At 34.4% G+C, this 12,755-nt stretch overlaps 1 protein-coding gene across 7 annotated transcripts in view; it reads right to left on the reverse strand.

Moving 5' to 3' along the window:
• Positions 1–12,755, reverse strand: part of SUPT3H (SPT3 homolog, SAGA and STAGA complex component) — a 557,210-nt gene that overhangs the window by 137,627 nt on the left and 406,828 nt on the right. For all 7 annotated transcript variants that reach the window (XM_073905031.1, XM_073905033.1, XM_073905030.1 and 4 more), the window contains 2 exons: positions 11,524–11,614; positions 4,278–4,417 (listed from right to left, as the gene is read on the reverse strand). In XM_073905031.1, coding sequence (XP_073761132.1) covers positions 4,278–4,417; positions 11,524–11,614 — 231 coding nt within the window. The remainder of the gene's footprint in view (positions 1–4,277; positions 4,418–11,523; positions 11,615–12,755) is intronic.

Raw genomic sequence — 12,755 nt, forward strand, 5'->3', positions numbered from 1 at the left:
TACCTGGATAAGATTTTAAAACGCTGCTCATTTATAAAATGTTTTATATGCATCTATAGATAAAGTTAAATTTTTATGATTAAAAGTTTTCCCCACAGTCAATCTGTTAATGACTGAAATAGTGTGTTTCAGTCTTAACAAATGCATTTCTCTGACCTCTTCCTGAATTACTGGAAGCTTGTACTTTGTATATTTCAATTCTCTGGAATTTGATGATTGATGATTAACACTTTGTATTTACTCTCTTCACCACAGGTAGCATCACTTAATAACATAAAATTACTGACATTGTTCTCTTTTAAAGCTTTTCCCCTGGAATCTTTTCTCTGAACTAATAATTGCTACTATTAGCATCTGAGTTTGTCTGATATACCTTTGACTGTTCTTTTACTTTTACATTAAAAAAATCTACTAAAACTATATTTCTATTCTTATAGAATACACACATGCAGGCATAACAGTATGTATGTAAAAGTATATGTGTTCCTATATATATCATCTGTACATAGGCACATAAACTATATCTTTCCAGTATATCAATTCTGTATTTCTTAATCTCATGTACACTTAAATTTTAAACTTTTTTCTGGGTTTCATTTTTAAATTTAATGTTTTTAATTTTTTTCATATTTGTAAATATCATTTACCTTACTAGGGTTAGCCTTTTTTCTTTTATGATGAATCTTATCTACGACATTTTTGAACTCCTAGTCTTATAGGCATTTTATTTCACTTTCCATTGTAATTAAAAAATAATAGTAATAGATAGAGAAGGGGAATGGTAGAAAGAACAGACTGCAAAACCAGGAGAAGATGGAGAACGTCTATAGCAACCCACCTCTCTGGCTTCTTCAGTGAGTTTTCCAATATACTTAGCTCCACAAAGGATAACACTGGATTTCAACCTCCCCAGGGATCATAACCTCATTATTCTTGGGGCATAACTGAATGGTGAACCTGATTTCTCTGATCATTCAGATTTTATGAGAAACTTTGTGTTTTAAAATCTATGGCCAATCACTTTAGGTTAAATTCAGATGGCCACCTGGAGTGTTATTCAATTTTAAGCCAATTAAAAACATTTTTAAGTGATCTTAAATTTTATGTATTCTACTCTGCTTTATTTCTGGATTCCAGTGTCAGGCCTCTGAGGTTTTAGCACCTTAATTAAAGTCTGGTCTCTCTGATGGGCTTTAATCTTTGCTTTCTTGTTTACTTTTATCAATTTGAAGATTAGTCAGAAGGTAGAGTTCACTCAACTTTTTAAAGATTCATTGTTTATATCCCCTTCCCAAACCTAGTAGTTTATTAGACCAGATATTTTACTTGATTGATGATAAACTTGAGCTTCTCAGGTTCCTTCACAGTAGAGCAGCTGGGTCTTAGGCAAGGCTCTTCTGTGAGTGACCACAATCACTCCATTAAGAAAACCCAAAGATGGGGTGCCTGGGAGGCTCAGTAGGTTAAGTGTCTGACTTCTGCTCGGGTCATGGCCTCAGGGTCCTGGGATCAAGCCCTGCTTTGGGCTCTGCACTCACTGGGGAGTCTACTTCTCCTTCTCCCTCTGCTTCTGTCCCTGCTCATGCTCTCCCCCCACCAAATAAATAAATAAAATCTTTAAAAAACAAAAAAACCCAAAGCTATTTGCAGTTTTTTGTGCCCACCTTCTTGGCCTTTGGTTGACACAACCACATTTAATTGATTAACACTCAAAAGATTAGAACGTAAAAACAGGATCAACAGTAAAACACACCTGTGTCATTCTGGGGTGGAGGTTAAGTGGAGGAGCTGAGAGGAGCTGTGAGCATTCAAATGTATTATTATGCTTACCAAATCCCTGCTTCTGTTTCCTAGCCCCTCGAAAGCAATTCTGAACATTATTTAATCTTTATTTGAGAATTTGTAAGGATCTTCAGAGACAATGGATCATAGATCTCTACTATACATATACCTAAGTGTTAAAAACTTGGTGTTGGAGGAAAACTAAAATAGGGTAAGAGTTAGATAACTGTCATGATGAAGGACAAGCAATTAGAAATGGAAGTAAAAATCCAGAGTTTTTATATTTCAAGTCATATAATCTTTAATAGTGCTGAAGTAAATTATGAGCGAAACACAAAGCCAGGCACACATAGAAATCACCTAAAACAACAGGAAAGAACTCATTTTTTTTTTTTTTTTGTATACTCACTCAATGTCTTGAGAAAAAGCTAGGATCCCAGGTGGGTTTTTATGTCTATAAAATTTTTTTCTCTTCTAAAGTACGTTTAAATGAAAAAAAAAGGAAAGAAAAGCAAAACAATAATAAGCTTTGTTGGTAGGTCTATACTATTTTCATACATTCTTGGGAAGAAGGTAGCAAACAAAATTTCTGCAACAGTAAGTGATGCTTAGAGAAAAATGAAATCACAGAGTGATGCCAGGACTGATTATTCCACTGCACTTGAAAAGCAGAGATTGCAGTCTGTGAGTCCAAAGTGGTTTCATATGGACTGCTGCAGTTGTGGTTTATGCTTGAAACTATAACCTGTCAAATTAGAAGCAGGCAAGGCCGATGCTCTTAACGGTTCCACTTTCTACTCTCTGTAGTTATGTCTATAAGTTCAGCACTTTTTATTCAGTTAAACTCTGTTATTTGGATGAGTAGAATCTCAAAACTGCTCTTTGTTATCTTGGTTAGAGAAGATTTTAGTTATGATAGAAAGCTTAAAGACCTGCCAATCTGATTTTTATTACATAGATGAAGCTGACTTGCGTTGTAACCATTTTCACCAACTATTGATATTTTATTATCCTGGTTACCACTATGTAATAGATAACTACAGGGAAGAGGTAGATAAACTACGTCAGTTCCCACGCTTTTCCTCTTCTGCCTTTCCTGTTACTTTATTGACTTTAACTTGTACCTTATTGACTCAACATTTTTTCAAGCCTACAGTAGCCTGCTATTACGAGCTTAGTGTTAACAACATGCTCCATTTCTTCTCTTCTCCTTGATTATGGAATGCCCTTCCAGGCAGTGGGCTTGGTTGACAGAGATTTTCCCATCAAAACTGAGAAGCTACTTGTTCTATTTTATTAATGTTTCACGCAGAGTCCTTCCTTAGTGAATCTTTCTTAATGCCCATTAGTGTAATATAAAAATGTTTTTTAAAAAAGCATAAACAATATTTGCTCTCTGTATAATGCATTGTAAGTGAAACCATTCCACTAAACAATCATATCCTGTTTAGGCCAAAATGACATCAGAAATATATGTTTATCATCTGCTTTGGACAACTGAGCATGATTTTGGCCCATGGCGAAGTTGAACTAAAACCATTTGCAGTTGCCCCAAACCAAGATAACCACACATTTTTAAGGTAATTGATACCTAAAGAGAACACTGCCTTCAGATCACAGTTCATGATCTAAGCATACTAATTCTTTAAAGAAGGTTGTTAAAGCTTATTAAGCATGTATGTCTATTGGACTTCCTCCAGAATTTAACATGAAATAATTATATTTTTAGCATGCATAGAGATTATTAGCATGGTCTTTTGGAGTTTTGGAATTCCTTCTCTTGCCCAATTTAAAGAGAAGGGGAAAATGGAGATTTTTTTTTTTTTTACATGTAAAAGTATAAGAAGAAGGGTGATAGGAATAATGCTTTGTATTTTGGAAGGCACTCAAATAAAATCAGTCATTTTTATTTTTGAATAAGTATTTAAGGAAACAATAATTTTATGAATAGATAGCTTAGGCAAATAGAAGGAGCACAATTTTCATATGTGTTGTGAAAACATATCCAGGGAACCCAAACACACGGGACTAACTTTGTGTTATGGGGCTATAAGCACGTAATTGCCCTGGATACTACCTTAGCTAGCGAGTCTATTCATAGCCTGAAAGGTAGCTCTTCATGCTATATGCCAACACGAAAGTGGGAATATTGCCTTTGCCCACAAAGATAACTGGATGGTTTGGAACAAAAAATAAGTTTGGAATAAAATAATACCAGTAAAAGTTAGGTCTAGCAAGAAGCTTAGGGAAATCTACTCATATTTAGAGGAGGAAAGAGAGAAACAGAGCACTGAAGTTGTCTTCCAAAGTCTTGTCTGAAGGCAGAGTCCAACACCCTTAGAGGGAGACTCCGCTGAACCACGCTACTTTCAGACATGCAAACACACTGTTCTGGGCAAATCGGGTAACAATTAAAGAACATAAGAATAGAACCCAATAGCATAAGCACTGCAATGGGTATTCTAGTACTGTAAGAAGGGAAGAGTGTACTGTACCTCCATTCTTTCTTGTTTAACTTCATCAATCTCATCATCTTCAAACATTGCCAGGAGTTCCCCTGTTTGGTCAATAGAGTTGAGAAAGTCTTGGGCGATTTTCTGTCTTTTGTTTGCATTATTGCTGCCACTCAGTTTGTCTTTGTGAACATAAGGGAAAGAAAAAAATGTGCTTAATAGGTTTACATCAACACCAATCACTACATGTATTGAATACTGCATATGAAATTCAGAATTGGAGTTCTCTCGAAATAATCTTTAAAGGAAGAATCTTTGCATCCAAAACAAAAGCATAAGCCATGCAGAATTAAATCATTTATTCATGTCATGAGTAAGGTTGAGAGGATAAAAAAACAAATTGTCAATTAACATAGTAAGTTTGAATGGACTGTTAAAATTCCTTACAAAAAAAAAAAAGAGTCCTTTCAGATTTAGAAAAAGAATCCTGCTATAGCAAGGCTAATTAATAAATAAAAACAAAGACATAAATAAATAGCATCAAGATTGAGATGTGATATTAAAAGGAGAGAATATTATGTATTTTATTGTGGCAATATATTTGAAGAGTAAAGGGACAAGATCTCACACTTTTTCTCTTAAGAGGCAAAACTATCATGCTTATCTAAAAGCAAAACATAACTTTTAAAAAGTTATTGCAAAAGGTCAAGAAGGTGTTTAATATTGCAATAGGTAATTAATAGTTTAATGCATTAATATCAGTGTGGATTAGGGAGAAAAAAACTAGATTATTTTTTATTTTTTTATTTTCTTTAATGATTTATTTGAGAGAAAGAAGGAGAGAGAGAGAGAGAGAGAGCATGAGGAGGGTTGGGTCAGAGGGAGAAGGAGACTCCTGCTGAGCAGGGAGCCCGTGAGGGACTCGATCCCGGGACTCCAGGATCATGACCTTAGCCGAAGGCAGTCGCTTAACCAACTGAGCCACCCAGGTGCCCAAGAACTAGATTATTTTTTAAAGTGATAAAATACATGGGCAGATACCAAATAAAGAAAACCCAAATATCTTAGGGGAAAGCATCCAATCTTTCACCACTAAGTATGATGTTAGCTGTGGGTTCTCCATAGATATCTGTCTTGGTCTGTTTATAGCATAGACCATAATAAATATATAAATATATCACAGACTGGATGGCTTAAAAACAAATATTTATTTCTCACAGTTCTACAGGCTGGAAAGTCCAAGATCAGGTGCTGGCAGACCTGGTATCTGATGACTGCTTCCTGGTTTGCAGATGGACTGTCTTCTCCTATCCTCACATGGCCGAGAGCTAAAACAAACTCTTCTGTGTCTCTTCTTTAGAAGGGCACTAATCCCATTCATGAAGGCCCCTCCCTCATGGCTTAATTCTTTCCAAAGGCTCTACCTCAAAATACCATCACATTGAGGATTGGGATGCAACATACCAATCAATTCTGGAAGGACACAAACATTCCATTCATAGCAATGAACTTAATCAAGTTGAGAAAGTTCCCTTCTCAGTTTTTTGAGTGTTCCTCTCATGAAAGACTTTTGAATTTTTTTCTAATGATTTTTCTACATTTATTGAGATGATCATGTGATTTATCACCTTTATTCCACCATATGATGTATTACATGAATTGTTTTCTAAATTTAAACCAATCTGCCATTCCTGGGATAAATCCCATTTGGTCATGGTGTATAATCCTTTTTAAATGTTGCTGGATTTGGTTTACTAAGTATTCTGTTAGGGATTTTCACATCTATATTTAAAAAGACATTACAGCATCCTACTGAATGGGAAAAGATATTTGTAAATGATGTATCTGCTAAGGGGTTAATATCCAAAATATACAAAGAACTTATACAATTCAATAACAAAAAACCCCAAATAATCTGATCAAAAATGGGCAAAGGAGCTGAATAGATATTTTTCAAAGAAGATATACAGGTGGCCAACAGACATGTGAAAAGATGCTCAACATCACAAATCAGGAAAATGCAAATCAAAACCACAATGAGAGATCACGTTATACCTGTGAGAATGGCTAGATTAAAAAAGGGCAAGAAATAACAGTGTTGGTGAGATGTGGAGGAAAAAAAACCCTCATGCATTGTTGGTAGGAATGTAAATTGATATAGCCACTAGGGAAGATGGTATGGTGGTTCTTCAAAAAACTGAAAGTAGAATTACCATATGGTCCAGTAGTTCTACTACTAGGTATTTACCCAAAGAAAATAAAAACACTAACTCAAAAAGATAAATACACCTGTATGTTTATTGCAGCATTATTTATAATAATTAAACTACGGAAACAACCAAAGTGTCCATCAATAGATGACTGGATAAAGAAGATGTAAACACACACACACACACACACACACACACACACACACACACACACTGTAATATTACTCAGCCATACACACAAAAAATGAGATCTTGCAATTTGTAACAAAATGTATAGACCCAGAGGGTATAATGCTAACTGAAGTACTTCAGAAAGAGAAAGACAATCTCATGATTTTACTCATATGTAGAATTTAAGAAACAAAGAAAAAAAGACAAATGAAAAAATAGACTCTTAAATACAGAGAACAAATAGGTGGTGGCCAAGGGGGAGATGGGGTGAGGAAATGGGTAAAATAAATAAAGGAGTTTAAGAGGTAGAAACTTCCAGTTACAAAACAAATAAGTCACGGAGATGGAAAGTACAGCATCGGGAATAGAGAAAAGCAATGTATTAGTCTTTAGTTTTCATTTTGTGTGATATCTTTGTCTGGTTTTCATATCAGAATAATACTGGCCTTGTAGAATGAGCTGGGAAAGGACTGGTGTTAATTGTTCTTTAAACATTTGGTAGAATTCATCATAAGGTCATTAGGCCTGGGTTTTTCCTTGGGGAAGTCTTAAAAGTACTAATTCAAATAATTTACTTGCCATAGGTGTACTCACATTTTCTGTTTCTTCTAGATTCAGTTTCAGTAGCTTGTGTTTTCATAGGATATAAAGTAGGTATTTATAGAATTGGTTATATTAACCATTGTATTTACCATTTCTGCTTCTTTTCATTTCTTTCTGTAATTTGAGCAGCCATCTTGTGTCACTCCTTCCTCCAATACAGCTTTGTTACCACTCGCCTCACTTATGTTGTTACTGTCAAATATATTGTAATATATGTCTACATGTATATATATATCTACATGTTATAGACTTGACATTACAATTATATATATTGTTTCATACATCGTTTTTTTAAATCAGTTAAGAGGAAGAAAGGAAAACATGTGCAATTATATTGTCTCTTATGTTTTACTTACATAATTACCTTTACAGGTACTTTTGTGTGTGTGTGTGTGTGTGTGTGTGTGTGTGTGGAATCAAATTATTGTCTGGTGCCACTTGCTTGAGCCTGAAGAACTTACTTTCATATTTTTTTATGTGGATTTGCTACCAAGAAATTCACCCAGTTTTTGTTTATCTGGGAATATATTTTATTTTGCCTTCACTTTTAAAAGATAGTTTTGCTGGGTATGTTTCTTGGTTAACAGTTTTTTCTTTCAGCAATTTGAATATGTTGTTTCACTGCTATCTGACCTATATTGGTGGTTTTCTTCTTTTTTTTTTTTTTGATCTATATTGTTAATGAGAAATCAGCTGTTAATACTTGTGGAGTTCAATTGTATGTGATGAGGTGTTTTTCCCTTGCAGCTTTTGTGAGTTTCTCTTTGTCTTAGTCTTCCTACATTTCTAGAAGAATATGTGTGAATGTGGATCTCTATGTGATTATCCTAATTGGAGCCCCTTAAGCTGCTTGGATGTAATGATTGTCATCAAAGTTGAGAAGTTTCAATCACGATCTGTTTGAAGATTTTTCTGCTCCTTTTTATCTTTTTCTTTCCTTCTGGTAGTCCCATTATGTACATGTTGGCTCATATCAGGATGCCTCAAATTTCTCTGTTAATTTTTCTTCATTCTTTTTTCTCTTTTTCTCATAATCATTAACAGTCTGTCTTCAAGTTCAATGATTCCTTCTTCTCACTTTAAAGCTACTTTTGAGCCTCTTTACTGAATTTTTCATCTTAGTCATTGTGCTTTCCAACTCCAGAATTTGCATTTGTTTCTTTTTTATGATTTGTATCTTTAATCATTTTTAAAATTTTTATTTAAATTTCAGTTAGTTAACATTCAGTATAATATTAGTTTCAGGTATACAATATAGTGATTCAACACTTCCACACAACACCCAGTGCTCATCATGACAAGTGTATGCTTTAATTTCTCTTAATTGATATTTTCTATTTTGTGAGACACTTTAATCACACCTTCCTTTTCTTCCTTAAAAATGGTTTCCTTTGTTCTTTGAACACATTTATGATAGCTACTTTGAAGTTTTTGTGTGCTAAGTCCAACATCTGGGCTCCCTCAAAGGCAGTTTGTGTTGTCTGCTTTTTTGTTCCCTTTTTATGGATTACACATTCCTGTTTTTTTGCTTGTCTAGTATTTAGTGGTTATTGTTGTTGAAAATGGACATTTTATCTTATAGCAACTCTAAATAATAATTCCCTCTTCTTCCTGGGGCCTGTTGTCATTGTTTGCTTGTTTGGTTGTCTGTTTAGTGATTTGGCTTGACTGGTTCAATAAAATCTTTTTTTCTCACAGCATGTGGCCTCAGAAGTTGTTCCCCAGACAGCATAACTGTGAGCATGCAACTGGTCTCCTCATTCACCAAGGATGACTGTGGTGTTAGGTTCTCTTTGGCTGTCACTTTCCCTGATCTCTACTAAGTTTCTGGCTGGTTTAATTCTATGGGTATCACATACAGCTTTTAGCTTCCACTGACTTCTGGCTGATTGCTCTACTGTTTTTGATAATACTCTTTGGCATTTTCCACAGATTGGTCTGAATAATGTCAGGCCCCTTTGCAGAGTCCAGATATTGCCAGCCTTTACATTTTGCTCTGACCCCAGAAAGACTCTTCTTAGCTGTCTCTTCCATTTGTTTCCTCTGTTAAACCTTTAGCTGACACACTATTTTGTTTGTTGTTACTCATATCACATAGCTTCCAGCTTCCTCTTAATTACTAACCATTAGGATTTCCACAGTTTTCTATACCACCCTTAGGTATGAACTTCCACATGCTCTGTTCTAAAAAGTCAGTTCTCACAGAGAAAGCTGCAGAACTCTCTGTTATCAAAGTCTGCCTCTCCCTCTGGGCTAAACCTCTGCATCACTGTACTGGAGCTGGGGGTAGAAATAGCAATTGGCTTTTCCTAGAAAGACTCCTAGATCTGTGAGTGGATAGCCAGGCAGGGATGGTAGCCCACTGTCTTCTAGGCTTGTCCCTTCTGGTGTGGAGCTTTATTCCCCATGAGCAAGCTAGGGTGGGGCAATCAGGGGCCCAGTATTCTTAGCCTACCATGTCTGGGGTAGAGCTTTCCTGTGAACAGAGAATGAGTGGAAGCTCCAGTCCTTTTAACTGTGCCTGCATGGAATACAGCTTCTGCAACATGGAGCCAGAGGAGATGAGAGATGCCAACCTCCTGGGGGGAAACTGTTGCCCTGGACTGGTAGCTGAAGAATCAGCTGTCCAATGTTCTTGGAAACACTTGCCCAGAGTAAAGCTTCTACCATACTGAGCTGAGGTGCCAGGAGGGAAGAAGGATAATGGGAGCAGGTCATGGTTCAAATCAAACAGACTCTCACTGTTATTAATGAGATTTGGATTTTCTTAAATATGTACTTTTCCATTTGCTATATATGCTTAGGAGAACTTCTAGAGACTTTAAGCCATTACTTTTTAAAGTTTTCACCAGTAAAATGTGTTTCACTAGGGAAAGAGTCTATCCTCATATGGCCATTCTCCAAAGTCCCACCTCAGTATTAGATATATTTTACTGGTTACTTTATCGTGTAAGTTATATCAACTATTTTAAAACTTTATATGACACAAAAAACTAGATAGTTTAAATGAAAATAAAGAGATGAGATCTGAAATAAATAAGGAGAAGGTATCAGACTGATAGGATAGTGTTAGTACAAGTGAATGCTAGTCTCACCACTCTGAGCTTCTTGGTGTTCTGAGTTTGGTATTAAAAGCTATCATTTATTCAATGTCAGGGATGTATCAGGTTATTTTCATACATTATGTTAAACTCTCATAAGAACTCCACCATGAGTGGTATAATTTTTGACTTATGAGAAAACTGATCCTCAAGTTCACATAGAGAGAAAGCAGACAATTGGGACTGACTGGAATTCAGGTCTGTATTCTTTATGCTCTTCAAAAAAGGAAGCATTTAAATTCATCTGGAGAACTATTTTTCAGAAATTAAATTCTATGAGAATTGCAGGAATATTAAATAGGCAACACTGATTAAACATTTGATATGAATATTCTTTCTTTCTTTTTTTCTTTCTTTCTTTCTTTCTCTCTTTTTTGCATAGTTATTAAACTTGCTTATTTGCTGAAGGTAAATCAAAATTTACTTCTAAAATTTGTTAACTCTTCAGTTGGTTTTTAGCAGTTTTCTGAAGTTCTTAATCCAGTAGAGTTTGTTTATTTATCAATGTCTTTATTAGCAATGGATACCCACTATGCAGTGACTATATTCAATGCAAAATATATGAGTTATTCTAAAACACACATATTTATTTTGACATATTGTTTAGTATGTTTCTGCTTTCACCTTAGCACTGCTTGATTCCGCAACATTAATATTTTTTTCTAAATATTCTGAAATGGGGAATTGAGTTGGAAAATCAGATAAAGAAAATTTTCTACTCTGTGTTGGGCTGTTGGTAAGATTTCAAACAGCACAGTAATAACACACCAAAATGAGGTGACTTTACATAACACTGCATATCAGGTACTTTCTATAATAAATTAAGAAAAACCCATATGTCAATTTCAGAGATATATAATAACAGTTCTGGCTTCCTACACCCACAACAGAAAAATTATGCTTGCTAAGATTAATTATGTTTTGAATCCACATGATTTTCTCAGTTTCACGACATTCTGATATAAAACAGGCCATATGATTAAAAGAACTGACATAGATTACTATGAAGCCATGTAAATAGAAAATCATAAGATTTAACTGCCAACTAAATAGATATTTGGATAATTTCTAAGCTACATTATTTAACAGAAGCACACATATTCTTCTGTGATGGGAAAGTCCACAATGACATTGTATCAGTGTGTCACCCAGCACACACGTCACATTGCTCTCAGTTTAGTGTTTTGTTTTTTTTTAGGTTACCTTCCAGAAGGTCATCCTCATCTATGCCCTTGACAATCTTGGATTTGTAGTCTCGGAAAAACATGTACTTTAGCAGTCTTCTAAGCTTTTTCTGTTAAAAATATGAAATAAAAAATCTTATACATTACATTCACTTTACTGATTATAGAATACTATGATAACTAAATTTAATAAAATTGTATTCTAGGATCACTGTGAAAAATACAGCAATTCTTAGCTTAATACTATGGAATAAAAGATGTCATCATATTAAACATAAAAGATAAAATACAAGCATTTTAAAAAGCACTTTTCATTTGTAAGTATCCAAAATGCTCCAGAATTAGTCATTGCTTTTTTTTTTGGTCTTATAAAAAGTCTTAAATTCTTCCTGAAGATTGTCACAAGTATCACACTCTATCACACTCTCCATACTAAGATAGTTATAGTGATTTATAAACATCTAGACAAGGATTTTGTAACAACTGCTTTAAAAAGCCAAGCAACTCTCCTTTTCATTGTTTTTTATTCTCTGGAAAAAAATTTTTTTTTTTATTTAGAAGAGTTGGTTTATGTTTTATATTTCTGAAAAACATTCTATAATCTGAGAAATATGTTTTAATGAGACTCAAAGCTGATGAATGATAGTTGGGTCTTGATGGTTTTCTTTAAGTTTATTAGAAGACCATAATACTGCTTAACTTAAAAGGTAACTGATAATACTTTGTAATATGTTGTGTGCTTGGTTCCTGACCTTCAGGTTTAAGATTCCAAATTATGGCTGAAATATAGTGCATTTTACAAAGTTCTTTTACATGCATCTTATTTGATCAACCTTGAAATACAGACAAATATAATCATCTCCTTTTTATATACAGGGAAACAGGTTACAACTAGAGGTTAGTAGGGCCAGAAGTAGAACATAAGCTTTGGACTTCAGTTTCTTTATTTACAATTTTAAGTAAAGTGCCTACCATATAGGACCACTGGGATGAATAAACGAAAGAATGAGTGAAGGTACCTAGAGCAAGATAGTAGACAGTAAATAAATACTGCTTGAATATAAAATGGAATTAGGAAGAGAAAAAACATACACCTATAAATAGTTCTTCTGCTCCCCTTCTTTTCTCTTTGCTCTGATTGTATTCAATACTTTAGATTTTATTTTGTCTTATGTTAAACCTACGTAAACTACTTTACTTTTGTTTGGAACATGTCAGCAGATAAATATAATTATTATTTTGAAAAGAAAG

This window comes from Callorhinus ursinus, unplaced genomic scaffold (genome assembly GCF_003265705.2).
Source record: "Callorhinus ursinus isolate GAN/ISIS: 27379988/994484 unplaced genomic scaffold, GSC_fseal_2.0 scaffold22, whole genome shotgun sequence".
Lineage (NCBI taxonomy): Eukaryota > Metazoa > Chordata > Mammalia > Carnivora > Otariidae > Callorhinus > Callorhinus ursinus.